This window comes from Pygocentrus nattereri, chromosome 19 (assembly GCF_015220715.1).
Source record: "Pygocentrus nattereri isolate fPygNat1 chromosome 19, fPygNat1.pri, whole genome shotgun sequence".
In the NCBI taxonomy this organism is placed as follows: Eukaryota; Metazoa; Chordata; class Actinopteri; order Characiformes; family Serrasalmidae; genus Pygocentrus; species Pygocentrus nattereri.
Window position 1 is genome coordinate 16,947,724 of NC_051229.1, and position 26,952 is coordinate 16,974,675.

The 26,952-nt window shown below is 38.3% G+C and overlaps 2 protein-coding genes and 1 long non-coding RNA gene across 5 annotated transcripts; 1 reads left to right on the top strand and 2 right to left on the bottom strand.

Moving 5' to 3' along the window:
• Positions 1-573: 573 nt before the first annotated feature.
• LOC119261600 lies at positions 574-12,042 on the bottom strand. Its single transcript, XR_005129097.1, has 2 exons — positions 11,956-12,042; positions 574-1,353 (listed from the first exon to the last, which is right to left on the bottom strand). It is a non-coding gene; the product is annotated as an uncharacterized LOC119261600 (long non-coding RNA).
• Positions 1,262-12,409, top strand: LOC108427199 (yjeF N-terminal domain-containing protein 3-like). Its single transcript, XM_017697180.2, has 6 exons — positions 1,262-1,581; positions 5,696-5,804; positions 6,900-7,010; positions 8,320-8,433; positions 10,976-11,126; positions 11,982-12,409. Exons 1-6 carry the CDS (start codon positions 1,523-1,525, stop codon positions 12,179-12,181), a joined length of 744 nt encoding a protein of 247 aa, XP_017552669.1. The 5' UTR covers positions 1,262-1,522; the 3' UTR covers positions 12,182-12,409.
• cirbpa (cold inducible RNA binding protein a) lies at positions 12,293-18,442 on the bottom strand. 3 transcript variants are annotated; one of them, XR_005129096.1, is made up of 8 exons: positions 18,396-18,442; positions 17,321-17,424; positions 16,929-17,035; positions 16,483-16,624; positions 16,148-16,313; positions 15,938-15,996; positions 12,806-12,899; positions 12,293-12,618 (listed from the first exon to the last, which is right to left on the bottom strand). XR_005129096.1 is itself a non-coding variant. In XM_017697183.2 (7 exons), exons 2-7 carry the CDS (start codon positions 17,418-17,420, stop codon positions 14,750-14,752), a joined length of 582 nt encoding a protein of 193 aa, XP_017552672.1. In that variant the 5' UTR covers positions 17,421-17,424; positions 18,396-18,442; the 3' UTR covers positions 14,614-14,749. The 3 variants fall into 3 exon arrangements, 2 of the variants coding, with proteins under 2 accessions (XP_017552672.1, XP_017552670.1); XM_017697183.2 differs by lacking the exons at positions 12,293-12,618; positions 12,806-12,899 and adding an exon at positions 14,614-14,757; XM_017697181.2 differs by lacking the exons at positions 12,293-12,618; positions 12,806-12,899 and adding an exon at positions 14,805-15,492.
• Positions 18,443-26,952: the final 8,510 nt, after the last annotated feature.

Below are 26,952 nucleotides of genomic sequence, written 5' to 3' on the forward strand. Positions count from 1 at the left end.
AATCTTTGTGCTGTTCCCACATTTCCATTAATTTCTGAATGTTTATGGTGCATTACCGTGATAACAGGAAGACATTTACTAGAAACTGCACACTGGCTGTGTTTAGCTTCCTATATACTGTTGTAGTATAGATGGCTGGTAATTCAGGTGTCACTGGGTAACTACATAGGCTTCAGCAATACATGTATGTATTAGCAGCGGTCATCTCAAGTATATTTTAAATCCTACTGTGGAAATAGTGGAGAATTATTGCTTTTAGGGGTGGGCAATATGACTTTGCTAATGTGATATATTTTCACATTACAATATGCTTTTTTGTGCATATTGTGAGCATCATCATGGCAACTTCTGTTACAAATAGAGCATAATTAGTAGTCTTGTTTAATTGGATTTAGTGCAGCGCAACAAAAATCACTATATAGTTTTTCATTGTATTTTTTTTTTTTCAAACAGGGTGCTATAGTTTTTTTTTTTTTTTTTTTTTTTTTTTGTTCCAAGTTACTTCAGAAAAATGAAATATTGTGATATGTTTTGTATCACAATATGTACATATTGCCTACCACTTTTTCCACATAATCTTAAATTGAGGAAAGTGCACAGAAGTTCAAGTACTTTTACTTCAGCAGTGATGCATTTAAGTAGAAACAATTAGTGATTCAGGTCTTACAGTCAGTAGGTATCTGTCACAACAAGCTTGATAGTAAAGACATTATACAGGTGTGTAGAATAAACATATGTATCATCAACTGTCACAAGGCATTTTACATTCCCTACTACATAAGTAGTGGTGGATAACTGCTTATCTTAAGAAGTGGATTAAGTTTGTGGTACAGTGCCAGTTATTGCCCATATGCAACTGTTCTCTTGTGTACACTGCAATGCAGACTTTTTTCTGAGATGATTGCAGTTTACTGTTAATTGTGTACGGCTTTCTAATCACACACCCACATAGTCGCTGGCTTTCATTAGCTGCCTGCTGTCCCTGCAGTGCTTAACAAATGTTCTTTAACACATCTTATCTTACTTCTCCTGTGGGAATATTTCTATTGTATTTTTGATTAATAAGGCTTATCGTGTGTTAAACATTTACCACTTCTCAAACATACCCAGCACAGAATACATTTCCTTTCATGTCTTTTGGTTCTCATGGGCTACCTCTTCAGTGTGCTCAGCCAATGAACAGCCTTCCTCTGTTCTCTTCCCCTTTGGTTGGTTTATCTTTTTGTTCCTTTTTTTTTTAAACAATCAGTAGTGCCAGCAGAAACACTAAAATTCCTGTGTGGACTGCAGGAGTGAGAGCTGGAGAGAGGTGTAACATTTGTGAATAAGTGAGAAGACCTCAGCAGAAAACACCTATAAAAACAGAGGCAGTGGGAGAGAGAGGCATTCGTAAGACTGGAGGAAACAGGTTCAAAGCAGTAAGGAGCAGTACATTCTAAAGCTCAAACACACTGTCATCCAAGTGTGTCTGTTGGTCACTAAATTGCTGCAGTGAAGCTTCATCTAGTAATTTACTGAAGAGATGAACCACAGCAGTGCTGATCCAGACTGTGAGCCCACAGAACCGCTGCGCTATCTCAGGTAAGCTGCATTCACTGCTGTTGATATGCTACTGTATTAAAGTTTGTTTGGGGTAGTTTATATTGCAGACTTACTATAACTATTATGAATAACTGAGATAAGGTATGTAGTTAGCCTGGACCTGTCAATGGCTCCTTAGAGTTTTAAGGGGTATGTCTGTTTGAGTGAATACAGACATGGAAAATCATAGTGGTCACATTTATAGTGTCAATATTTGAAACATTTTTATTTGCTTTACATTGTTAGATATTTCAATCTATGTAACACTACATAGAGTATTAACTAGAATAATTTCAGTATTAACTATAGTATCGCTTGTTTCAAATATTTTCCTCTCTTCTGAGGAGACAAAACAGCTAAGAAAGAAAAATTAAAGCTGCTGGAATTTTACATCAAGATGAAGGCAGTAGCCAACACTTTAGATAAAGATTCAGAAGTAAGTGATAAAGCAATTTACAGCTCTACAGTGAGGGAAAGTATTCAGATACTATTGTTTTTCCAGCTGTGTCCATTTCTAATTTACACACAATGTCTTTTTATATTGTACTTGTAAATGTGAACAAACGGTGTGTATTAGTAACCACAAACAAATACATGCTTAAAAACAAAACTGAAAAAATTACTCAGACACCACAAATTAATAACATTAGTAGACTGTTGCAAAGCCTGTTGGCATTTATTGCTTTTAGACACCTATGGTAAGAAATAATTCGCTTTTTGCATTATTGTGGTTCAAATTTGGTCTACTCCGTCTGGCAAATCATCTTAAATGCCCCACGGTTACATTAGTTTTTAGAAACTAGTGGAGTTATTTCTATTTGGCATGTGTATGATCTTTGCTAGAACTATATTATATTGTAATATATATATGTATATTTTTTCATTCGAGTGTTGTTTAATGTTATTTTTGAGAGCTTTAAGAAGCTCCTTCACACTGTGTGAAATGACAAAAGGTGCACAAGAACATTCTTAGTTGAATTTTTACAGTGTTAATATGTATACTTGTTCCCCCTCACTGTAGATTTTTAATCTCTGCATTGATTATAACAGTGCTATCAAAATAGCTATTTAAATAGCTGATGGCAAATGATAACTGTACTTCATAGATCCCTCAAGATTATAATCTGTAGGAGACAATAGAAATTATAGTACACATTTTAAGTAAACTATGGTATACTGCCTGACAGACTTACTATTTGCATTTAATTAACAATATTCAGCCTGTTGTTTTATATTACCACATGAAACTTTGCTTGTTGGCCAACATTACCAATGAACAGCCGGTCTTATTTTGTGCATAGAAACTCATTGGGAGTCATTATGCTTCAATCTGGTACAATTGTACAAGCGCAGATGCTTTTACCAAAAAAAAAAAAAAAAATCACTTGTGAATTTGAGCAGATTCAAGTCGCCTGCCAAGATTCAGAGAAGAAACAATCCATTTCTCCTGAACAACATTCCACAGATCCTACTGAAATAGGCCTGTCAGGACTTTTAAATTGAATGTGTCTGCCTCATGTCAAAGAAATAGCATTTCAAGGTTGATTTATGGCCTGCAAAGTGTACATCTTTGATATGAAAGTCATGTAGTCCATAAAATGTTTTAAGAACACCTCAACTCAGTTTTAAAAAATAGTATTGCTGCTCAATGTCAAAAGACCTCATTGCAAATGTATTTTTTCCTGGGGTTCATGGGCAAATAAAATTGAAGACCTTTTAATACCTCTTTAATACCAGTTCTAATGCAAACGATAATGAGCATTACTAATGAACGGAAAATTCTGAAGCAGCAAGCTTGGTGTCTGCCAACTGCCAACTGATTTTGTACTTCTCCCTGTGTTTGTTTTCACACAAAGCTGGCAAAACTGGGAAGGTCCCCTAGGTAACGCAGCTGGCTCAGCGTACATGAAATTTTGGCAAGCATTTTGCAGTCGTAACAACCACCTCTACAGGCAGTAAAATTTGTGGTCAAATAGACAACAGTTTTTTGGGTGTAACAAACTGTGGATACCTATATTATATATTGTACATCCAGTTGGGGGATTTTTTTTCTGGTCTTTAATGTGTTCAATTAAATGTAAGAGTTTTTAAAGACTTGAGGAGACCCTGCCATGTGTGACTTGACTTCCTGTTGTACTCTGTCCTTATTCAACCCCCCTCATAGCACCAGCTGGCTAGAAAGAGTAGGGGGTTGAAATAGTGGGTCTAAGCAGCATGTGTGTAAACCAGCTTCAGCATGCAAGGACTAATCTTATGGCACTACCAACTGAGGAGCATTAATGCTCTATTATTGAAATTCATAAAACAAAAACACTAAGACTTTCTACATTTGATGCAATATGACACAAACTGTGCCTTCTGATACGTACATAAGACTGTCTGATTATAATAATGGACAAAAAAACTTCAAAGTACTGCAGCTGAGCAACATGAGTTCCGTACTATGTGAAGGAGCAATACTTTAAATAAGTTACATTGCAGTCTTACAATTATAGTTAATAAACTGTGTTAAGCAGAAACAGTTCACATCAGAATTCTACCCAATACATCAGGCCTTTTGAACGTTAAGAATGAACAAAATCTTAATGTTTAGTTATAAACATAGTGACTCCACAATGCCTTGGCAATGGCAGGATGTAATTACTTTTTATTAAAGCAATGCCAAAATGCTGTCATCAAATTGGTGAATCAGACCAATGAGCTTTACTTGATTGTATACAATGAAGTAGGGCTGCTACATCATTGCTTTATCATTACTGCAACATTTGGATTACTGATAATCACATAAGTGCAATATATAAATGAGCCTCTAACCAATCACTGAGTTTAGTATTGTGCTGTGAACATGCTGACCAATTTACACTCTTTATTTGGAGGCTGGATGAATAAGAGGTGTACACATGATATGAATATGGAAAACTTTGGTGAAAATGAATGCAGGTCAATTCTTAACTGCATCTCAAGTTCATTTGTTAGTAATATATTGAATTGTATATTACAACTGCTGTATGTAACTATAATTTCAACATGGTATTTTGTATAACATTGCATAACATGCAACCCTAGCCAAAATACTGACCTACTGCCTTAAATTTCCCTGTCTCTCTGTTTCCTTTGCTAGAGTGATAATCAGCTTTATGTGGGAATAGAATAAATCTGGGTAAATTTGGACTGCTTTTTTGTTTTTCCAATATCAAAATATTTGTCACAGAAAGTGAAAATTTTGCAGTGTGACTTCTTCGCCGTTATCGTTCACCCTAAAGAGCCATCTCAAACTATTGTAGACCAACTTCCCAAAATGTAAAGTGTGACTGAAACCTGTAGCTTTGTGCCCAGCAGCACAAATGACACACTGACATCTGGTGCTAAAGTTTGTTCTTGAAGGTTTATGCTCCCCTTGGTGTGCATCGTCTGCTGTCTAATCAATACCCAGTTTGAGCTCAGGAACTGAGGAGCTCATCTCCGCCAGCACAGTGCCCTGCTCACATCCACCCACAGATCATATAAGGTCACTAGAGACAGAGGTGTCTATCCAGTCAGTTGACTGTTACAATGATGCATTAAAAATTCTTACATGATGATGCCAATTCAGTGTGAAATACACAAGGACAAACCAGCCAGCATCTTATCACTTTTTAATGCCATAGTAGAGCTGTGCAGCTTTAGGCTTAGGAAATACTACATAACAAGCCTGCAACTAATCCAATCTCCTAAAAGATTTACAATTCTTTGGTTGGGTTTGAGCCCTGTGATGGACTGGCGACCTGTCCAGGGTGTTTCCTGCCTTCCGCCCAAAGACTGCTGGGATAGGCTCCAGCACCCCCCCGTGACCCTGACGGAGAAGCGGCTTAGAAAATGGATGGATGGATGGATGGATAGTTGGGTTTGAAAGGTTTAATAGAATGTGTGAGGATTTAGTCCATATGTAGACATTAGAATGATATAAAGCATTTTGTAGGATTTGGGCCATGTTACATTTTCGAAATGAATGAATAAATTAAATCGAATTATTTTAGGAAGTAAATTATTTAAACCACTGAACGCTTTACCTATAGGAAGTTATTAATTTTCCTCCCTAACTGTTTCTATATATAACGATGGGATTTCTGCACAGTAAAGAGGATGCAGTAGCCATGGAGACAGAGCTACTCAGGGACTATCGGTTTGGGCAGCAACAGCTGATGGAAATTTTGGGACATGCATGTGCTGTTGCTATCGCTAAGGTTAGTTCTTCAATTACATCATTGGTCATTTAAATGTTCAGTTAATGATGCTGCCTCATAAATGGCTCATTTCTTAACAGCATGTAAATCTTATTCCTATAAAACTTGAAATGTGTAAAATGTATAAAAAAATGAAATGTGTATTTAGTAGGTGTTTTTACTCCTGTGGTTATTACATTTTAAATGTGTGCTCTTATTGTTCTCTTGAATTTAATTTTTGCTTGTGTCCACTGTAACACATTTTGCGTCAGAATTCACACAACTTAGCTTTCTTAAATGAATACTGTGCTGAAGCAGTTGAGAGCAGGACACAACCTAACGTAAGGTAAGATGTAATATTTCAATTAAAATCGATACTTTAGCTCATTTTATAAACAAATTCAGGCAGAATATGATTACGGTAATTTTACTGTATAACTCATTTGTGAAATTTGTCACCAATCAGGGAAAGATTTCTCAAGATTCACCTTGAAGACGTTTTTGTTCAATTAAACATATTTTTAAATCATCAATAATTTCAATTACTGTGTTGTGGTTAACACAGAATTAACACCTACATTATTTTATTCACCCTCTTTCGTTGCTGTAATATGGCTCTGTTCTGAAGCATATAAACAAGTCACAGTGAGAGCCTGCCAGGCTAAAGTAGTCTCACTTCGACGTGGCAGTGTTAGTTTTAACAGTGTTATAATTACAGCCCTATTCAAGCAGGATTAGTGTTACCAAGTAATGTAGCTTCTGCATCACCTGACTGGCCGTCTCATACAGCATAAAGTATCCGAGTAATCATGTAGACTGAAAATGTCTATTTTTATTTTATATTTTTAACTGATTACTTGACTAATCACCAAAATTAATGGTAGTTTACTTGATTATTAAGACAATCAACAGCAACAGCCATACTTGGATGAAATACAGTTTCTCACTCCTAATAAGAAACTCTCAATGCACCAAAACACCTCAGAGAAGGAATGCTGATCCAGAAGTAATTCATTTAATAGTGATCTGAAACAAGAAAGCAGGACTAGCACTTCAACTCTGAAGGCCTTTGTAAATTCCTGAGCTGTTGCTCCTCTTGTCCTTGTCTCCCTGCAGGCCTTTCCACTGGGCACTCTGAATAAGAGGCAGCCCACCGTGCTAGTGGTGTGTGGACCGGATAAGAATGGCTGTATCGGCCTCGCCTGCGCAAGACATTTGAGAGTGTTCGTAAGTAATCTGCAAGACAGGGATTACAAACTTCAGTCCTCGAAGGCTGAAGACGGAACTGTTTTGTTGTCTCCACTCCAACAACCCTATCACCTAATTATCAAGTTGAATTTGGTGTGCTTAACAAGAGAAAGCAACATTTGCAACAGAAAGCAAGTGTGCAGCCCCCTCCAGCCCTACTGTAATGGCAGCCCCCTACCACTAGGGTGTAGCAAACTGCTGCTTATATACACTACTGTTACATCTTTTTCAGGTAAAAAAGCCATAATTTGAAATTTGATAACTTGGGAAAAAGTCTTGTTACATTGACTTCCATTAAAAGTAAAGTAAATTTTTGTCCTTCTCCTGTAAAGTTCTCATTTTGGAGCTACAAGGTTTTGTTCCGACAGGAACGATATATTGTTATGTGTATAGTTACATGTATATATGTTATATATATTAGGTTATGTATTCTATAGTAGCAGCATTGCACCCCTTGGGTGTCATCTTTATAATATGAAAACAGTTCATATTCAAAAGTGATATTTCTTCAAAAAAACTTATTTACACCATTTCACCTCATTTCATCCTAATTGTTATGATTAGACATTAAATTGCGTAAGTATATATCTAAATCTTCACAAACATGACTAACTGAATCAAGTTGAAAATGGTTCTATAAAGACTTGGGTTCTTTTTTGAGTGATTAAACGGTTCTATGCATTATGAAAAGGGTTCTTTATAGCACCAGCATTTCTATTGTTATGATGTCATGGGTGTAACAATAGAAGAACCCTTTTGGGTGCTATAGAGAATGCTTTTCAGAAAGGTTCTATGTAGAACCATCTACAGCACTACAATCTGAAGAACCCTTTCATGACACAAAGAACCCTTTAGTCACACAAAAAGCTCTTTGAGTGGTCATGATTCTTTATAGAACCATTTTCTTTATTAAAGAACCCTTGAAGAACTCTTCATCTTTTTAAGAGTGGATGATGTCAATTTAAAGCCTGAATTTCATAGATACTTTTGGTCATGTCTGTAGATAACAGTATGTCACAAACCACATTATTATTAGCAAACTATTAATAATATTAAGGATAAAATCATCTTGAGAACATAGTTAATTGTAGATCATAAAACACAGTGGCACTGAGCAGAAGCACTAGTATCATAATATGCAACACTTGTGGTTTAGGCCATTAAAGGGTGTACATTACCAGCAGTGAAGGCAGCAGCTGCTTCCTCCACTCATGATTATGCCAACACCATAGCAGCTGAGGTTTAATACTGGAGTCTCCCCTCATCCCTTCTCTCTGTGTTATGGCAGGAGTACATGCCGACTGTGTTCTACCCAAAGCGCTCTGCCCACAGCCTTCATCAAGACTTCACTGTGCAGTGTGAGAGAATGGACATCCCATTCCTGTCCTACCTGCCCACAGAGGTGAGAGCCCCAGGTTGTTTTACTCCAGCGCCTATTGTACTCAAGAATTCCTTCCTGACCTTTGATCCTAGTAGAAATGTTCTCAACCATCCTCTCCTGCAACCATATTAGAAAATCACTGTTATGACTTATATTTACATTTACTAATACTTTTATCTATGGCAAACTGATTAAAAGGACAGGCCCAGTGGGCTAACTTTTAATTTTTAAATAAAACATTTAAAATGAACCTGAAATGGACAATTCTGGATCAAAATGTAAATGTTAATGTAAAAATAAGCCATAGCAGTGATTCTCTAATATGGTTCCAGGACAGGACGATTGAGAACATTCCTACTAGGATCAAATTTCACCCTTTAAATGATCATTTAAACTCTATATTTAATTGTAAATAAATATAAATAAAAACAGAATCATTGTTTTTATTTACATTTTGCACATCATTCAAACATTGGGAAGCACAGTTGTAATGTTGGTTAGAATATTTATACTATTCCAAGTTGAACAAAGCAGTGTGAAATTTGAGTTTAGCACATCATTTGAACCCTGTATTTAATTGAAAATAGAAAAGAAGAAACTGTCTACAAACAGATAAACTCTGCCACCTCCACCTGAGCTCTTTTTAAATGGACTGAGGTGACGTGAAAAAGTGTTCTGTGGTCCAACGAATCAAAATTTTACATTCTTTTTGGAAATCATGGATGCTGCATCCTTGGGGCTAAAGAGGAGCCAGCCCATCCAGCTTGGCACCAGCACACAGTTCAAAAGTCACCATTCGTGATGGTATGGGGGTGCATTATTGCACATGGCTTTGGTGAGTTGCATATCTATGAAGACTTCATTAATGTTGAACAATACATACAGGTGGAGAAACATGTGTTGCCTTCCAGATAAGGCCTTTTTCAGAGAGGCCATTGCTTATTTCAGCAGGAAAATGTTAAACTACAACAGCGTGGCTCTGTTGTAAAAGAGTCCGAGTGCTCAGCTACCTGCAATTCAGACGTCACGCACTGAAAACACATGGCACATTATGAAATGAAAAATATGACAAAGAGACCTCAAACTGTTCAGCAGCTGAACTCCTATGTTAAGTAATAATAGGAAACATTTCACTTTAAAGACTACAGCAATTGGTTTCCTATGTTCCCAAATGCAATACAGTGGCAAAGATGCCCCTGTCCCAAACTTTTTTAAATGTGTTGCTGGCATCAAATTCAAAACAGGGGGGAACAAAAACAATAAAATTTCAATAATGTTTCAACATTTAATATGTTGTACTGGTATTACTAGTTTGGCATTATTAGAGTTTAAATGATTTGCATCATCATTGCATCACTGGAGTCGTCATTGTACTTATTTACATCCTGCAGAGCGTCCCAACCCTTTGGAAACAGTTGTAGAATTTTGGGGTTTGTTCTATGGCTGATTAACATGACATACACTATATTTCCAAAAGTGTTCACTCACCCATCCAAATCACTAAATTCAGGTCTTCCAGTCACTTCCTTGGCCACAGATGTATAAAACCAAGCACCTAGACATGCAGACTTCTACAAACATTAGTGAAAGAATGAGTCGCTCTCAGGAGCTCAGTGAATTCCAACATGGTACCGTGATAGGATGCCACCTGCGCAACAAGTCCAGTCGTGAACTTTCCTCACTACTAAATATTCCACAGTCAACTGTCAGTGGTATTATAACAAAGTGGAAGTGACTGGAAATGACAGCAACTCAGCCACGAAGTGGTCGGCCACGTAAAATGACAGAGTCGGGTCAGCGGATGCTGAGGCGCATAGTGCGCAGAGGTCGCCAACATTCTGCAGTCAATGACTACAGACCTCCAAACTTGTGGCCTTCAGATTAGCTCAAGAACAGTGCGTAGAGAGCTTCATGGAATGGGTTTCCATGGCTGAGCAGCTGTATTCAAGCCTTAGGTCACCAAGTGCAATGCAAAGCGTGGAATGCAGTGACTTAAAGTGCCACCACTGGACTCTAGAACAGTGGAGACGAGTTCTCTGGAGTGACGACTCACACTTCTCCGTCTGTAAATCTGATGGACGAGTCTGGGTTTGGCGGTTGCCAGGAGAACGGTACTTGTCTGACTGCACTGTGCCAAGTGTAAAGTTTGGTGGAGGGGGGGGATTATGGTGTGGGGTTGTTTTTCAGGAGTTGGGCTAAACCTTGTGGAAAGCCTTCCCAGAAGAGTTGAAGCTGTTATACCTGCAAAGGGGTGGGCTGACATCATATTAAACTCTATGGAATTAAGAATGGGACGCCACTCAAGTTCATATGTGTGTAAAGGCAGACGACCAAATACTTTTGGAAATATAGTGTGTTTGGGTAAAATATCATTAGCTTGGCGGTCTCTGAGCATTTTCACTTGATGATACAGTACATGGGGATGGTGAAACATATTATTGTTTAATACCCTTCTCCTTTCCTCCCCAAAACTGAAATGGTTTATGGGTAAGCAAAAATCCATTTCAATTTCAGGTTGACTTTAGTTCTCTGGTTGCTGAACTAGCAGGTTCCTTATTTTCAGGTGCAGCTTATAAATGATGCGTACAACCTGATTGTTGATGCGGTGCTGGGTCCAGAGACGGAGCTAGGAGCAGTTGAAGAGCCCTTCACAAGCATCTTACTTACTCTCAGAGGAGTCAAAATCCCCATCGCCAGCCTTGACATCCCCTCAGGTCAGAAAACAGTAAACCATGCTGACAATGACAAATTCTGTAGCTTTAGTTTTTATGGACCATAATGATTCATGTAAATCAGACAGCAAGTGTGTCCTAAAGTAATGTATAGAAAAATATTATCTCAAGACCATCCTGGATATTTAGAGCTCTGACCCCATTCAGCATTAGCTTCTGTGTTTATTTTTGTGCTCATTATAAAGTACTGAGAAACATTTTAGGCACATGAAAGAAAATGATATTTAAAAAGTCATTTAATTGGGCATCTAGATCTTATTTGTTCTGAAAACAGTAACAATAGAATAAATACAATTAACAAATACAACAAGCAGTTAATTACTATACATAAATGTATTAGTTTAACTTCCTAACTTAATAGTTTAACATTCCTAATGTCTCCTACAGCTCCGTATTAACGGTAGTGGATACCATCTAGTATCAGGTTGGGCAAATCAATACTAATCAGCTGGCTAATAAATGAAATTGTGTGCTGGAAGTGGATTTGAACAAAACTGCAATGGCTGGAGACTTTTTTTTTTTTTTTTATATAGGTTTATGTCTCTTGAAGCATGACATTCCATCAAGGCCACATCTCTCAGCTGAAGCAGGCCTAAGATCACATGCTTATACAGCTCTGGAATAGCACCCCAGAGAATATTAGGATGACTGATAAATATTTTAAAATTCAAATTGAATACTTCTGTTAGGCTACTGCTTGCCTAGCTTTTTTGTCTTATAGTTTGTAATCATGTTGTTGATTCTGACCATGACATTTTATCTTGTATAGATTTTACCACACAAAAAGATGATTTGTAAATCCCTGACTGACCTCTTTAATGACCACTTTCTTTTCAGGCTGGGACCCTGATGAAACCAGTACAGATGGTCTCAGCCCTGCTGTCCTCATCTCACTTATGGCACCAAAGAGGTGTGCCCTCAGTTTCTCTGGAACACATTTCCTTGCTGGACGTTTCCTGCCCTATGACATTCAGAAGAAATATGATCTTAATCCACCTAAGTTCTCTGGTACAGACTATATTGCTGAGCTACATTAATTAGTCAGTGCATTGCATTCAGTATTTTTTTAAAGAATTCCTTCCTGAAACCAGGTTTCACCTGTAAATTGTTAATTATCCAGATGAGTACACAAAGCAATACAAAAGTAGTTTCAAATGTTGGATAGATTTTATTGAAAGAATGTTGTACTGTAACATGACTGTCCATCTGCTCCTCTTCACACAGACTAAAAACTGAAAATTAAAACAGCTGCATTAGCAAAAGGATGTACTGGTTTGCCTTACTTAAACATTCATCTTAAGCGATCACTTTCACAGTAGACAAACTTCATTGCTACAGGCTGTGAAAGAAGAGGATTCAATTCCTTTCCTGACCAACTTGGATTGTCTCGATCAAAACAGCTGGTACCATAGTAGATTCTCTTTTTGGAACCTGCTGTTTGATGCGCTGTTTCTGTAGTGCCCCATTTCCATACCTGGCAACGGAGAACAATTTCTATTTATAACACGAAGCAAGAGTCATGAAGTTACCTGGTGTTGTACCCTACATGATGCAATATCACCACAATATGATGAGAAAATAGTCTTTGTATGCTGTACTATATGTATTTAAGTCATAACATCGACTGTTTAAGCTATACAAATAATTATCTTAATACAAACCTTAACTTTCAGACTTTGGAGTTAACCACTGCCACCACATTGGGCATTCTTAATTCAATGGCGAAGACCACCTTTCTTGAGGGATATTTTCAACCTAGTCAAAAAAAAAGAAAGAAAGCAAGGAATCATTAAGCAAGAATAACAAAGCAATGTCAAATACTGAGAAAAAAGATACTTTGTTAGGTGAATACAGATATATCTAAGTGCTTCTAACTAAATGAGTTAGAACTATCTGACATGGAACACGGAAATAAAAACTGATAAAATACTGTTCAAAGTGATTCTACAGGCCACAAAACAAGATGAGTTCTAGAGGGCAAACCACATTAATGCCCCAGGTGGGTCAGAGCAAAAAAAACAATTTTTTGAATTTTGAAAATGGTTCAGGATGCATGGACAAGGCATGAGAATAAAAGTAGACTGGAGTCAGGTCAGATTTCATTCTCAGCATCTGACACCCCCTTCAGTGTGAATTTAAGCCAAAAATGCTAGATTTCGGGAAGGGGAACAGGCGACAAAAAAAGGAGCTCAGGACACCATGCAGATGTGTATTGAGAGAGAAGCCTTAAAAGGAAAAAAAAAGGAACATGTCTGACATCAGTGACGTGGTGGGGAGGTAAATTTGTAAACACACTGACGTATTCTTTAGAGCACAATTATATGAACTAAAATAAAAGGTTTTGAAGGTTGTGAACAGGAGAGCAAAGGAAGGTTACCTCACGTACACAGGCCTACTGTTTCTCCAAACATCAACTAGCCCAAGAGAGTAGCAGCTTTCTCCTGTTCCCATGACAGGAGCAATCACTTCCGTAGGTGCAACACTTCATTCTCCAAGGACGCAAGTGAAGAACTTTGCTCCACTCTTTACAAAAAAACAGTAGAGCTCTTGGATGCAATGAAGCATTTTTTCATTTTTTTTTTTAAATACCGGAGCCAAAAGTCAGAACTGTTAACCACCAGAAGTTTCCATTAGTGGCTAATTGCCAGGCACATCATACTTTCCCCTCCATAATTATGTCAATGATTTTGATAAGCCATTAACTGAATACTTCAAAGAAAGCATTTGGGTCAGAGTTTACCAAGGACTTTAATATTTTTTTTTTTTTTAAAGAGCAAGTTAAAAAAAAAAGGGCATGAGATACAGCATAATCCAACTCTAAAATACCCCAACTTCTGTTTCAACATCTAAACACTGGTTACTTATATATTCACCCACTTGACATTAATCTGGAGAGTATATTCAGTTTTACCATCAGAACCAAATTTAATTTCTCATGCAGGTCAATTTAGTTACTGTTGCAGTTTTGGTTTAGGTCAGAGCAACTTTGCATTAACATTCATGTTGCATTTTATATTTAGAGAGTGCATTTACATACAAGTTTTATGTAAACTCAATACTTAATTTGAAGCCATTGTCTAACTTGGAATCTTCAACTTTACCCTGAACCCTGCTGTTCATTATTTCAACTTCTAAGGAAAGCCAAGACTGCACCCGAATACTGATAATGAACCATTTCTTCATGCCCCAAACTAAAATAAAGTTAAATTGCTGTTCAATCCCCCTCAACCAGCATAGGAACTTCCCGTTTGTTAAAAGCACAAGCAAAAATCAGAGCATTTTCAAGAAATCTCATTTAATAGGCTCCATGAAGCCAAAAATAAACACAACAAAAATGTAAGGAATAGTGAGTCAATGTCGATACAAAGAACAGGGCACATTCTCCCCAGTTTGGGAAAAGTACTAGTAACAGGGTTTCAAAAAGTTAAATTTCACATAGATCACTATATTTTAAGAGTTTCGGTCCATCATTACAGCACAAGGTTAAAAATGCAAAAACGTTGAGCAGAGCAGAGATACCTCTGGGAGAGTGAGGCTGAACGTGGCAAGCTGCAAGCTGCACTTCAAGAACAGCACCAGTGCTGGCCACCTCACTCCAGCAGTGTTCACCAGTCTGAAAGGAATTCACTTTTTGGATACTTGAAATGGACAAAAGGCTTCTTCCTACTGACTATAAAATTAGATTTTATTTCAAATGAAATTCATGTTTCCAACTCCAAGTCATATTTTTGTTGATTCTACCTTTAAGCAAACCACAGTTGCTAAAATGCCCTTGGTGAGGTAGAACGTTAAAAAGTAGGGAAACCCTATATGATGGAATAAAGCTTAAAGACATGCCTTAGGCTTTAAACTAATTTACATAGGTGGGGCTGGACCAATAATGATAGCAATACTGTGGCAGCTGGTCAGAAGTGACTATCAGAGTTTTGATTTCACATGAGGCTCAGGAAAGTAAAAATTTAAGCCACTGTTTCCCAACCCTGACTTTAGAGGTCCTTAAGCCTTGCACACTTGAGTGTTTTCCATGCTACCAACACTACTGACCCCAGCAATCCACTCTTTAATATGCTTTCAGAGCAAGAAGAAACACTGAAATGTGCAAGGCAGGGGTGCCTCCAGGATAGAACTGGAAACACTGGTCTAATTAACAAGAGCAGCCAGGATGCTCCCCACATTATTTAGAACATTTCACAGCCAATACGAACAGCCCCCCCACCCACCTAAAACAATATATAAAAAAATACAAAGGAAACTACTATGTTGAAACAAAAACAGATCCTTGAGGAGTGCATCTTTAGATAACGCACAGCCAGTGAAGTGACGGGTCTTGGGTTTTACTCGTGTGCAGCTGAGGAAGAAGCAGGCACACATGAGAAGACACTGAAGCATCTGCACACATTTTAGTTTGATACACAAAATCCCTCAAAGCTATCAGTTTGAACAAGACAAAAACACCAAAGCAGGTGGTCCTACAAATCAATAGGCCTGAGGGAAGCCAAATATGGTCGTTATTGGCTGTGACTGATTTTGGGCTATAGGGAGCACAAGTGAACAAACAAAGCCTCATTTGGAAGTGGGCACCATTCCTCAAAGTCACAAGGTGGGTAAAGCAAGGTGGGAAAGATACAACCCACTTTTGGACTTTCACCTCAAGCATTTCTTAAAAGTATCAGAAAGGTTCAGGAATGACTAAGACTTAAAAAAAGAAAAATGAAAGATAAGGGTTACATGACATCTATTGCTCCCTCAGGGCAAGTGCGCTATGACTGGGACACAGAGAGGCTAATACGTACCACCATAGCGGTCATAGCCATCTCTGTAGGAGCCCCCACGATCTCCATAGCCAGAACCCCTAAAGAAACAGCAAGGCAGAGAATCAGCATTTAAGCAAGCTATAGTTTGGAGGATAAGGTTTAAGCTTGTGGACGGAAAATCTACAAGTAATTTAAACCCCCCCCCCCCCACCCAACAACTCCCTAGGAATTGGGATTACAAAACCGTACCGGTCTCTGTTGTAGTCTCCACCCCCACCAGAAGAGTAGCCTCCACTCTTGTAGCCACCTCCTCCTCCACCATAGCTCCGATCCCCACCATAACTACGATCACCACTGCCATACCCCCTGTCTCCTCCTCCATAACTCCTGTCCCCACCACCATAACCTCCTCCACCTGAAAGAGGCATTATCATTTGTTCAGACAAAACTAAACCACAAACAAATTCACACAAGCCATGCTGCTCTCATTCATTTTATTCAGTTTGGTCCTACATAAGCATTATAGCAGTTTACATTTGAAAGATAATTTAAAAGTAATTAACAGGGTGGATGTCCATCCACACCTCGTGGTCCACCTCTCCCTCTTCCTCCTCTGAAGAATCCACCACCTCCTCTTCCTCCACCACCCCTGTATCCACCACCACCAGATCGGCTACCACCTCCTTTCCCTGCTTCATCCACACGGATCGCCCTGCCGTCCACAGACTACGGAAAGGAGGAAAGAACAGTTAATGATGTTTGTGGGCTGAATTTTGATTATTTTTGCACCAAGGCCACCAAACCCACAAAATAAATAAATAAATAATAATTAAAAATAAATAAATTTTATACTCCCAAATAACTTCATGTATGATTTCCTTGCATTAAGGCCCCCCCACCAAAAAAAAAAAAAAAAAAAAAAAAAAAGTTTCAACATGCCTAATGCCACCACTGCAGAGCTATAACTTGATTCTTACAGATCTTACACAAGGAAACCATCAATTTTATTGTAAATGAAAGACGGTCATACTTTTCCATTCATTCCCTCCAGGGCATCTTTTGCATCGTCAGGGTTCTCAAACGTAACAAAGCCAAAACCCCGCGACCTGTTTGTCTCCCGGTTTCTGGCAACATGGACTGCAAAGAAAAGCAAATCAAGAGTGAACAACGTGGCCGCCAGTATGAACCCGTTGAAGACAAGATACCACAGAGCTGAAAAGAAACCTGTACGAGCTGTAATGAAATACTGCATAAATCACAGTATGGATGAGAATGTAATCAAATAGCCTAAAGAGTACTTTTAAATGGTCATGTCTGGATTTTCTATTGCTAAAAGAATAAGATGGACATTAACGGATTACTGCGCTAAACAAATGGGGGACAGCACCGCGCCTCTACAACATGGCGGAAACCCGAGCTCACCGTTTGTGATCACGCCATACTTGGAGAAGGCTTCTTCCAGCGACTGCTCTGTTGTGTCGAAGCTGAGGCCTCCAATAAAAAGCTTCCCCTCGTCCGACATGTTTCTGCAAAAAGACAGTATTTTACTAGGATTTTCACAAACATATGAAATAAGAGTTAATAACTAGCTCGCTCGCTCTTCTGTCGAAGTCCGTTCCCGCCAACTGGAGGATAATACTAGCTAAGCTAGCGTCTTAGACCAAGTTTCCGTTCCACCTTAAATGGTGCCGAAGTTACATTGTACCACCTCTAGGCGCCATAACGCAAGCGCCCTTTTTTAAGGTGGAGCGGAAAATTCAACTATGACGTCGGCGAAATAGAAGCATACTTCGGGTTAGTTTCTGTTTCTAGCAGCAGTGACCACGTTGAAAACGCGACGTTTTAAATCTTAAAGTAACGACGTTTGTCCCTCGAAGTTGTGTCGAAACAATGACACGTAATCTTCATGTATCTGAATTGAATCGACTCTAAACTCGTTATTTCGACATATACTTGTCGATATATAGTTGTTCGTGCCATTTCGATTAAACAACACGTTTCTGTCGAAATATAAAGGAAAACGCAGTACCACGGGTTAAGGAGCTAGCCGAGGTGGCTAGCTCACTAACTGGGTCATTGTGTTCCCCTGCTCGCTGTGCTAAGCTAACCACACGGCTCAAAAGTAGGTCAAACAAATAAATCCGCACACTCAAAGCCAAATGCGCCACTGAGCCTGTGATGTGTAAAATCTCTAACATGTTCCACAGCTACCAATAACTGCATGAATTTTAGACGGCTTGGTCGTGAATACGACACCGAAAAACGGAGGCCAGACAATAGCGAGAGCGAATAGCAAGCTAACATTCGGCTAACTGCGCCATTTTAGCTCTCCTGCCTCGCCGTAGCCAACTCAGCTACAAAACCGGAGACAAAAACATCTGCGGTGCAGGCTTAAAGCCGTTTTAAATAAGCATTCGCTTAACTCTTACTGCGAATTAAATCAAGAAAACAAAAACTGCACAAAGCCTTAAAACAAGAAGCAGCAAAAATGAGGTACCTTCCTTAGCTACAACAGACAAGAAGACGCGAGATGTCCGACTTCAGTGCGGACGAAGTGACGCTGCTGCGAGCTTTTAAACGCGAGCCGGGGAGGCGGGTCCAAACTAGCATGCACGCTTAAAAAGAGGGTTCTTCAGTAAACTGAACGCCTCAGTTCAGAACAATGAGTTCTATATAAAACAATTTCGCACTGAAATGGTTCTTCAGATTCATGGATAACGTGTTGTATTTGGTTCTATGTGGAACATTACTGAAAATGGTTTATATAACACGTTCTTCTATTGTTCCAAGCCTGGCATCGTAACGATAGCAGAACTCTTATTGGTGCTATATATAACCCTTTTCAGAACGCTTCTTAAAGGGTTCTTTAGTAAAGTTAACAATGTTGTGTGTGTATATATAGCACTTTTTTGAACATGGTTCTGCATAGCACCAAAAAGGGTTCTGCTATTGTTACGGCGTCAAGCTTGTAACAATAGAAGGAGCCTTTGTTGGTGATGAATAGAACCATTTTCAAAAAGGTTCTACACATTCTCCATCTGTCGAGAAACATTTCACCATTTAACCATAAAATGGTTCTATAAAGACATGTGGTTAGATAAATAGAGCCACTCTCTTTACTAAGGAACCTTATTTTTGAACAAATGATTTAAATATTCAGCAAGCTTATATCTGTTATGCTTTCAGAAATTAAAAATCATGTTTTTTTTTATTCATCCATTTATCAGCAGTGTCTTGGTTGCTTTACCCTACGTAATACATGTTGAAGTACAGAGCAGTCCAGTTTCTGACCTAATCTAACCATCCACACAGCACAACAAATCCTGAACGCTCAGCACACTCATAACACAAACGTATTTCAGATTTTTCCAAATTTCTGCATAATTCAATCAATGAGATGTGAGCAAGGAAATTTACAGTATTTTGATGTGTAATTGTGCATTGTAGAGAGCATGACTGACTCTGATTATTTTACAGTAGTGTTGATAGGAACCAGGGGTCACAATATCTACAACACAAATATCACCGTTTTACTATTTACTATCCAAAACAACCAGGTAACTTACACAACGTCTGAGGTTTATATAATATATATAGCTTTACAGGCATTTATGCTTCAGATTTCTGGACTCAAACCACTCTGAATGACTGTGTTTACTTCTTTATCATTTAATTGTGCAGAAATGTAGCACATTTGGTGGAATTCCCCTTTTAAAGGAATGGTTCACAGTGAAAATTCAAATGTATATAATTTTCTGCTACTCCAAATGTGGTTGATCAGCCAAGACATGTTTGATATCTGAAGTTTGCTTCTTTAGTTTTGCAATGGACATGCGCCTGTCACCTGTTACTGTCACCTCATTATTTTTAGCTCCAGGATAAAACTAATAGTACACTTTGGACACAAAACATCTGTTGACTGATTTTGTTTGGACTATACACTAAATAGTGTAAAGCATTCCTTTATTTGAAGGACTCAAAAAAAGAAAATGAATAAAATTACCGTCTGTTTAATGAGTGTTATAGGCTGACTTAGACAACAGTAAGGTTTTTTCATGCATTCAGTGCTTATTTGCTTAACGTCCTTCGCAGATACCTGATGATACCTTTCTTTGTCATTCTCATTCACAAGTCCGGACCCACCCCCTCCACTCTGGACACCTACAGGGTGTGAAACATCACTCCTCCATCTGCGATTGGTGGTTTTTGTGTGAAGGACTGGGACGTTGACCTAAATAGCATTTATCAGGAATGATAGTGTTCTTCCGGATTACCCCAGACACGTTCACTTGAGGTGGTCTGTCTCTAAAGGTGTTGGGTAGTCATCACTATGTAAGGCCTAGCTTTACAATAGTCTGGCTCCAAAAGATTTTTACATGTAAATCTTTTTCAGCCCCTGGTAAATGAACTCTTTACAGAGCAATGCTACAGAGATTTTGAACATTCAAATTTAAATTTCTATATGTGTTAATACAGTAAAGGGACACAAGTGTTCAGACACTTTTGTTTTTGTTATTTAATATACAACCCCAATTCCAAGAAAGTTGAGACGCTGTGCAAAATGTAAATAAATGTAAAGAAAAACAAATTGCAATGATTTTCAAACCTCATAGACTGATATTTTACTCACAGTAGAACATAGAACACATTTTACCATTTCATGAAAAACACTGACTCATTTAGAACTTGATGGTAGCAACACATCTTAAAAGAATTGGGACACGTGCAACAAAAGATTGTAAAAGTAAGTGGTACTAATAAAAAAACAGGAGGAGCAATTTGCAACTAATTCACATGATTGGGTATAAAAAGAGAGTGGCATGGCAGCGCAGTGGGTAGCACTGTCCTCACAGCAAGAAGGGCCTGGGTACAATTCCCCGGCCGGGTGACCAGGCTCCTTTCTGTGTGGAGTTTGCATGTTCTCCCCTTGTCTGCGTGGGTTTCCTCTGGGTACTCCGGTTTCCTCCTACAATCTGAGGACATGCTAAATTGTCCCTAGGTGTGAGTGAATGTGTATGTCTGTCTGCCCTGCGATGGACTAGCGACCTGGCCAGGGTGTATCCTGCCTTCTGCCCAATGACAGCTGGGATAGGCTCCAGCCCACGACCCTGAGGGAGAAGCAGTGTGTGGGTGTAAAAAGAATGTTTTAGAGAGGCAGAGTCTCTCAGAAGGATAGATGGGCAGATTTTCAGCAATCTGAGAAAAACTCCATCTAAAAATTGTGGAATCATTTCAGAAACATTATGCTCAACATAAAATTGCGTAGACTTTGGACATCCCACCATGTACGGTACATTAATTAATCAGAAGATTCAGAGAATCTGGGAAAATCCCTGTATGCAAGGGACAAGGCTGACTGTCATTATTTGATACTCGTGATCTTAGGGCCGTCATGCGGCACTGCATTGAAAAGATAATTCTGCATAATTCTGCACTGGAAATTCTGCTCAAGAACACTTCTAGAAATCATGGTCTGTGAAAACAGTTCACTGCGTAATCCACAAATGCAAATTAAAGCTGTATCATGCAAAGAAGGAGCCACATGTCAACACAATCCAGAAATGCCACCGTCTCTGGGCTAAAGCTCATTTAAAAAGGACTGAGGCAAAATGGAAAACTGTTTGATGTTCAGATGAATCAAAATTTTTAATTCTTTTCAGAAACCACGGACGGCTTGTCCTGCGGACTCAAGAACAGGAACCATCCAGCTTGTTTTCAATACACAGTTCAGAAGTTAACATCTCTGATGGTATGGGGTTGCATTAGTGCCTATGGTGTGGGCAACTTATACATCTGGAAAGGTACTATCAGTGCTGAACAGTATAATGAGGTTTTAGGACATTTGCTCCCATCCAGACAGTCCAGACTTTTCACCAATAAAAAACATTTGGCGCAAAAAAGTTCTAATAGATGTAATTCAGGCTCTGTTGAGGATCATATTCTTATGCTCTGGTAGTGCCCACATATTATGTCCTTTTGGAGCCATGTGGTACAAACATTGTCTGTTTTCCTAAGTGTTGATGTCCCTGCATGTTTGTTTTTACTAGCTAATGATTCTAATGTAACTCTTAATGTAACTTTTAATTTAATGTAATGTAATGGTTGCTAGCATCATAACAAACCCCCCCCCCCAATATTTGTTTTTGAGTCTTGCATTTTAAGTGTGTCTGTGTGTTATAACAATTTTTAAATATGCATTAAAAAAACATTCACACACATAATGTCTTTTGACTTTGTACCTACAAATATGAGCAAAAAGTATGTATTCAGAAGCATAAACAAAGATATAACAGAGAAAGCATTATATTATTAAACTATACAAAATATCATATAAATCAAGTCCTACATTTTACCGCTGCAAAAATAAAACTGTTCTCATGCAAACAGAACCTGGTGTTACTATAAAAGATGCTGCCATTGGTTGGAAAGATTTCACGCAGCAATTAGCAATCATAGTAAAGGAGGAGCTTCTAAAAGGTCTCAGGAACAATATTATTAAACAACACTCTAATGAAAAAATCTACAGAGCCCTAGTTAAGACCTTAGACCATGTCAGTACACATGGTTTCAAATTATGCAAGTGGAAAGTTCATGAAACCACAGCTATTCATTTCAGGACGGGTGTGTCACGCACAAAACAAAAATATGATGGCAAATATTCAGCTCGTCATGTTTGGAGAAAGAAACGTTGCGCATGCGATCCCAAGAACACTACACTCACAATATATTACAAGTCACTGAAGGAAACATGAACAGAGCAATATATCAGGTCATATTAGAGGAGAATTTAATCTAATTGGCCAAGAAAGACGAGAAGACAGACAAGACAATGACCTCAAATATGCAATCAATAACAATAACTCAAGACTGGTTTCTAAAAAAAAGGCCAGTCCTCTGCCTTGAATCCCATAGAAAATTTATGGAGGATTTTCTCGCTGTCCAATGAAAAACAAGTATCTCCAAAATATTAACTTTACAGAAAAAAGGCAAAGACACTCTTAACTTTTAATGTAAGTCAATGTAAAGATATTTTGTTCCAAGTGATTTTAGAGCATTTCTATTGGTCCATTCATCATTAAGTTTTTACACAATGTAAAGGACAGCTGGCGTGTTGAAATTATGTAAAAAAAACTAAAAATCAAGTAAAACAGAGGTGCATGGTTTTCATTGGACAGTGATGATTTGGAAATTTCAAGTACATCAGAGAGACCTTCGAAACCTTGAGGAACTGTAGTTTTGTGAGGTGCAATGGGCCAAGACTGAACCAGAATGCTGCAAAAAAGCTAATTCCATCTTACCACAGACTCTCAAAGCTGTAATTGCCAACAAAGGCTTTGCAACAAAGTAATAATACTATAAACTTGTGGGGTCTAAATAATTTTTCCCTGTCAATGTTATGATTTATTGACTAAAACTGAAAGGCCTGACTCACATAAGGTATATATTTTATAGAGAGCCCAAAAAGCAACAACTCGACTTTAACTTACTCCAGGAGTGAACTAGAAACTCTCACAAAAAAGCTTTGCGTGACTTTTCACTTGCTATTAAAGAGTCTTTTCTCTTTAACTTGCTACTTGTATAAAAGCTCAAATTTAATATAGAATGTTAGTTTAATAGAAATGGTGAAAGATGTAGCCAAAACAAAACTTTAACTTAAGATATATTTGGAAAAATATACATATATTGTAAATGGATCTCTTTTTTTTCTCTTCTGGCCCACATCTAATCCCAAAACATGTACTGAATGGCAAGGCTCTAATTCTGAGATTTCCTCTGAATGATGCAGTTTTTTGGAGTCAGATGATCTAATTTGTGGACATTGGATAACAGTGATTTATTCATTTATATTAAGTGGAATTTCCACTGCTACATGGATGAGTATTTGTTTTTATTGATGGAGAAAAAGTTTTTTCTCTTTTTGAAATGAAAATGTAAAATGCTTCTTGGCAAAAAAATCACACCAGACATTTTACTCTAAATTAGATTTCTATCATAAAGACACAACTTGTAGAGAGGAGAAATAATATTCTCTAATGTCTTCTGGTTTCTCAAACAATAGGGGGCGCTCCAGAGCACGTCCAAAATGAATGGGTTACGAGGGGCATTTCAGCAAAATCATAGTTTACTAATGCTTAAACATTTTAATCTGAAATAATAAGTCCCTGAACACTTAACACTAAACATTTCAGCACTGTTGTTATATTTTAAAGAACTTTTAAATTCAAGTTATAAGAGGCAAAGCTCTTCATAAACCGGCTCTGGTTTTACTGGCTTGCTAACATTAGTGTTATATACTAGCTATAAAGATCATAAGCATTGCTGCGGAGTTTGGCTAGAATTCTTAAAGACTTTTTGAGTTATCTTCCTGGAAATGAGTTTTTATGAGAGTGAAAAATAAAACCTAAAATGTGCTGTTTAACTTAGTTCAAGTTCAAATTTAGCTTTGGCTAGTAACATTAGCATGATTTTCACCACTTTATTTTAATTAAGAGCTCCATTCTTTGCTAAAATGTTGACCCTTTACCTTACATACTTAAATTAACACAAAACTTATGTCAACTTCACACATATCACAAAACAAACAGAGAAACAGCATTTATTACGCAACTGATATTATTATAATAACATTGATCAATAATAATCTTTCTCTCTCTCTCCCTCTCTCTTTCACTCTCTCCCTCTATCGCCTTCTCTCGCTCTCTCTCTCTACCTCTCCTGCTCTCTCTTTCAATTCAATTCAATTCAATTCAGTAAGCTTTATTGGCATGACCATAGTCAGATACAGTATTGCCAAAGCATCATCAAAAACAACACAGATCAACTTTCTGAACATTAAACAATTAAAATAATAATTATAATAACAATTAAATTTAAAATTAGTTAGTGATACTGTAACACAATCATACAAAGATATAATATATACATTAAATGTTTACAAATAAAAGATATTTACAATCAGGCAACTGGTGTGTGTGTGTGTGTGTATGTTGTGTTTGGGTGGGTCACTCACTGTCTCTCATGTTGTGGCAGGCTGTAACGTACCGTGCTGCCAGGGTGCTGCTGTCTCTCTGTTCTCCTAGCAGGAGGGGCAGTGTGAGGTCAGCAGAGAGACGCTTAAACTGGGGGTGAATTTTCTCAAACTGTTTAAAGTAAATTTCCCGCAGCTCTTTGAATTTCTCACACTCTGTGAGGAAGTGCAGCTCTGTTTCTACAGCATTGCTGCTGCACAGCTGACACACTCTCTGCTCTTTAGGCAGCCAGGACTGTCTATAACAGCCGGTCTGCACGGCCAGGCTGTGTTCACTGAGTCTGTACCTCGTCAGCGTGGTTCTGTGTTTGAGGTCAGTCACTGTGCTCAGGTACTCCGCTACAGTGTACTGACGTTTTAGGGCCAGATAGCACTGCATTCTGCTCTGTGCTTGTGTCTGTGTGTTCCAATGGGTGATGTAGTTTTGTTTTTGAAGTGTTAAAATTTGGTTTGGTCTGATTGTTTGTACTACAGACTGGTCCTGACGTGTAACAGTGTTAGTGTGTGTTAGTGAACTCAGCGTCAGGACCAGCTGTGTGAGGGATCTCTTTTCTTTGCTCAGCTCTTGGCATTGCAGGGCTTTATGGTGATAGGAGTGGGGGTCACTGTTTTGTAGGTGTAGCCAATATTTAATAATTCTTTTTTGAATTTTGAGTAATAGGGGGTATTGTCCTAATTCAGCTCTGCAGGCGTTGTTTGTTGCTTTTCGGTGCACTTGTAGGATATTTTTACAGAATTCGGTGTGCATCATTTCTGTGGGATGTTTCTCCCATTGGTCAAAATTATGATTTGAAAGTGTCCCCCATACCTCACTACCATATAGGAGAATGGGTTCTATAATTGATTGGAATAATTTGAGCCAGATCCGGATTGGTATTTGAACAGGAATTTGTCGTTTGATGGCGTAGAATGCTCTGCGTGCTTTCTCTCTCAGCTCATTAACTGCTGGACTGAAGTTTCCAGTTGAACTAATCTTCAGTCCTAAATAGTTGTACTCTTTACAGCTGTTTAATTTATGTGTCCCTAGTGTGAAGCAGGAAGTGCTTCCCTGAGATCTGGATCTCTTTTGGAAAATGATAGTTTTGGTCTTGTTTAGGTTCACTGCCAGGGCCCAGGTCTGGCAGTACTGCTCCAGCAGGTCCAGGTTCTGCTGTAGGCCCTGCTCTGTGGTGGACAGCAGAACCAGGTCGTCTGCGTAGAGCAGGAACTTGATTTCTGAGTCGTGCAGTGTGAGACCGGGTGCTGCAGAGCGCTCTAAGGCTGTGGCCAATTCGTTAATGTAAATGTTAAACAGTGTTGGGCTTAAGCAGCAGCCCTGTCTCACTCCACGCTCCTGAGAAAAGAACTCTGTTTGTTTGTTGCCAATCTTTATGCTGCACTTATTATTTGTATACATAGATTTAATAATGTCATATGTTTTACCCCCTACACCGCTTTCAAGAACTTTGTAAAATAGGCCGTTGTGCCAAATGGTATCAAAAGCTTTTTTGAAATCAATAAAACATGCAAAGATTTTATTTTGGTTCTGTTTCACATGTAGGTCAATTAGGGTGTGTAGGGTGTAAATATGATCTGCTGTTCTGTGATTTGGGATGAATCCAATCTGACTTTTACTCAAGACACTGTGTTTCATAAGGAAGTCTATAAGTCTTGAATTAATAATACTGCACAGTACCTTCCCCAGACTACTGTTCACACAGATGCCTCGGTAATTGTTAGGGTCGAATTTGTCTCCACTTTTGAAGATGGGAGTTATAAGACCTTGACTCCAGATGTCAGGGAAGTAACCTACACTCAGAATCATATTGAACAGTTTAAGAATGGCCAATTGGAACTTTTTACTTGTAGATTTGATCATTTCATTTAAAATGCCATCAGATCTGCATGATTTTTTAGATTTTAGGGTTGATAATTTGTTTTGAAATTCCTGTTCAGTAATGGGGGAGTCCAGGGGATTCTTGAAGTTTTTTATTACCAATTCTAAAGTACCTAGTTTTTCTGTGATATTTTTCTGTTCAGGTTTTGT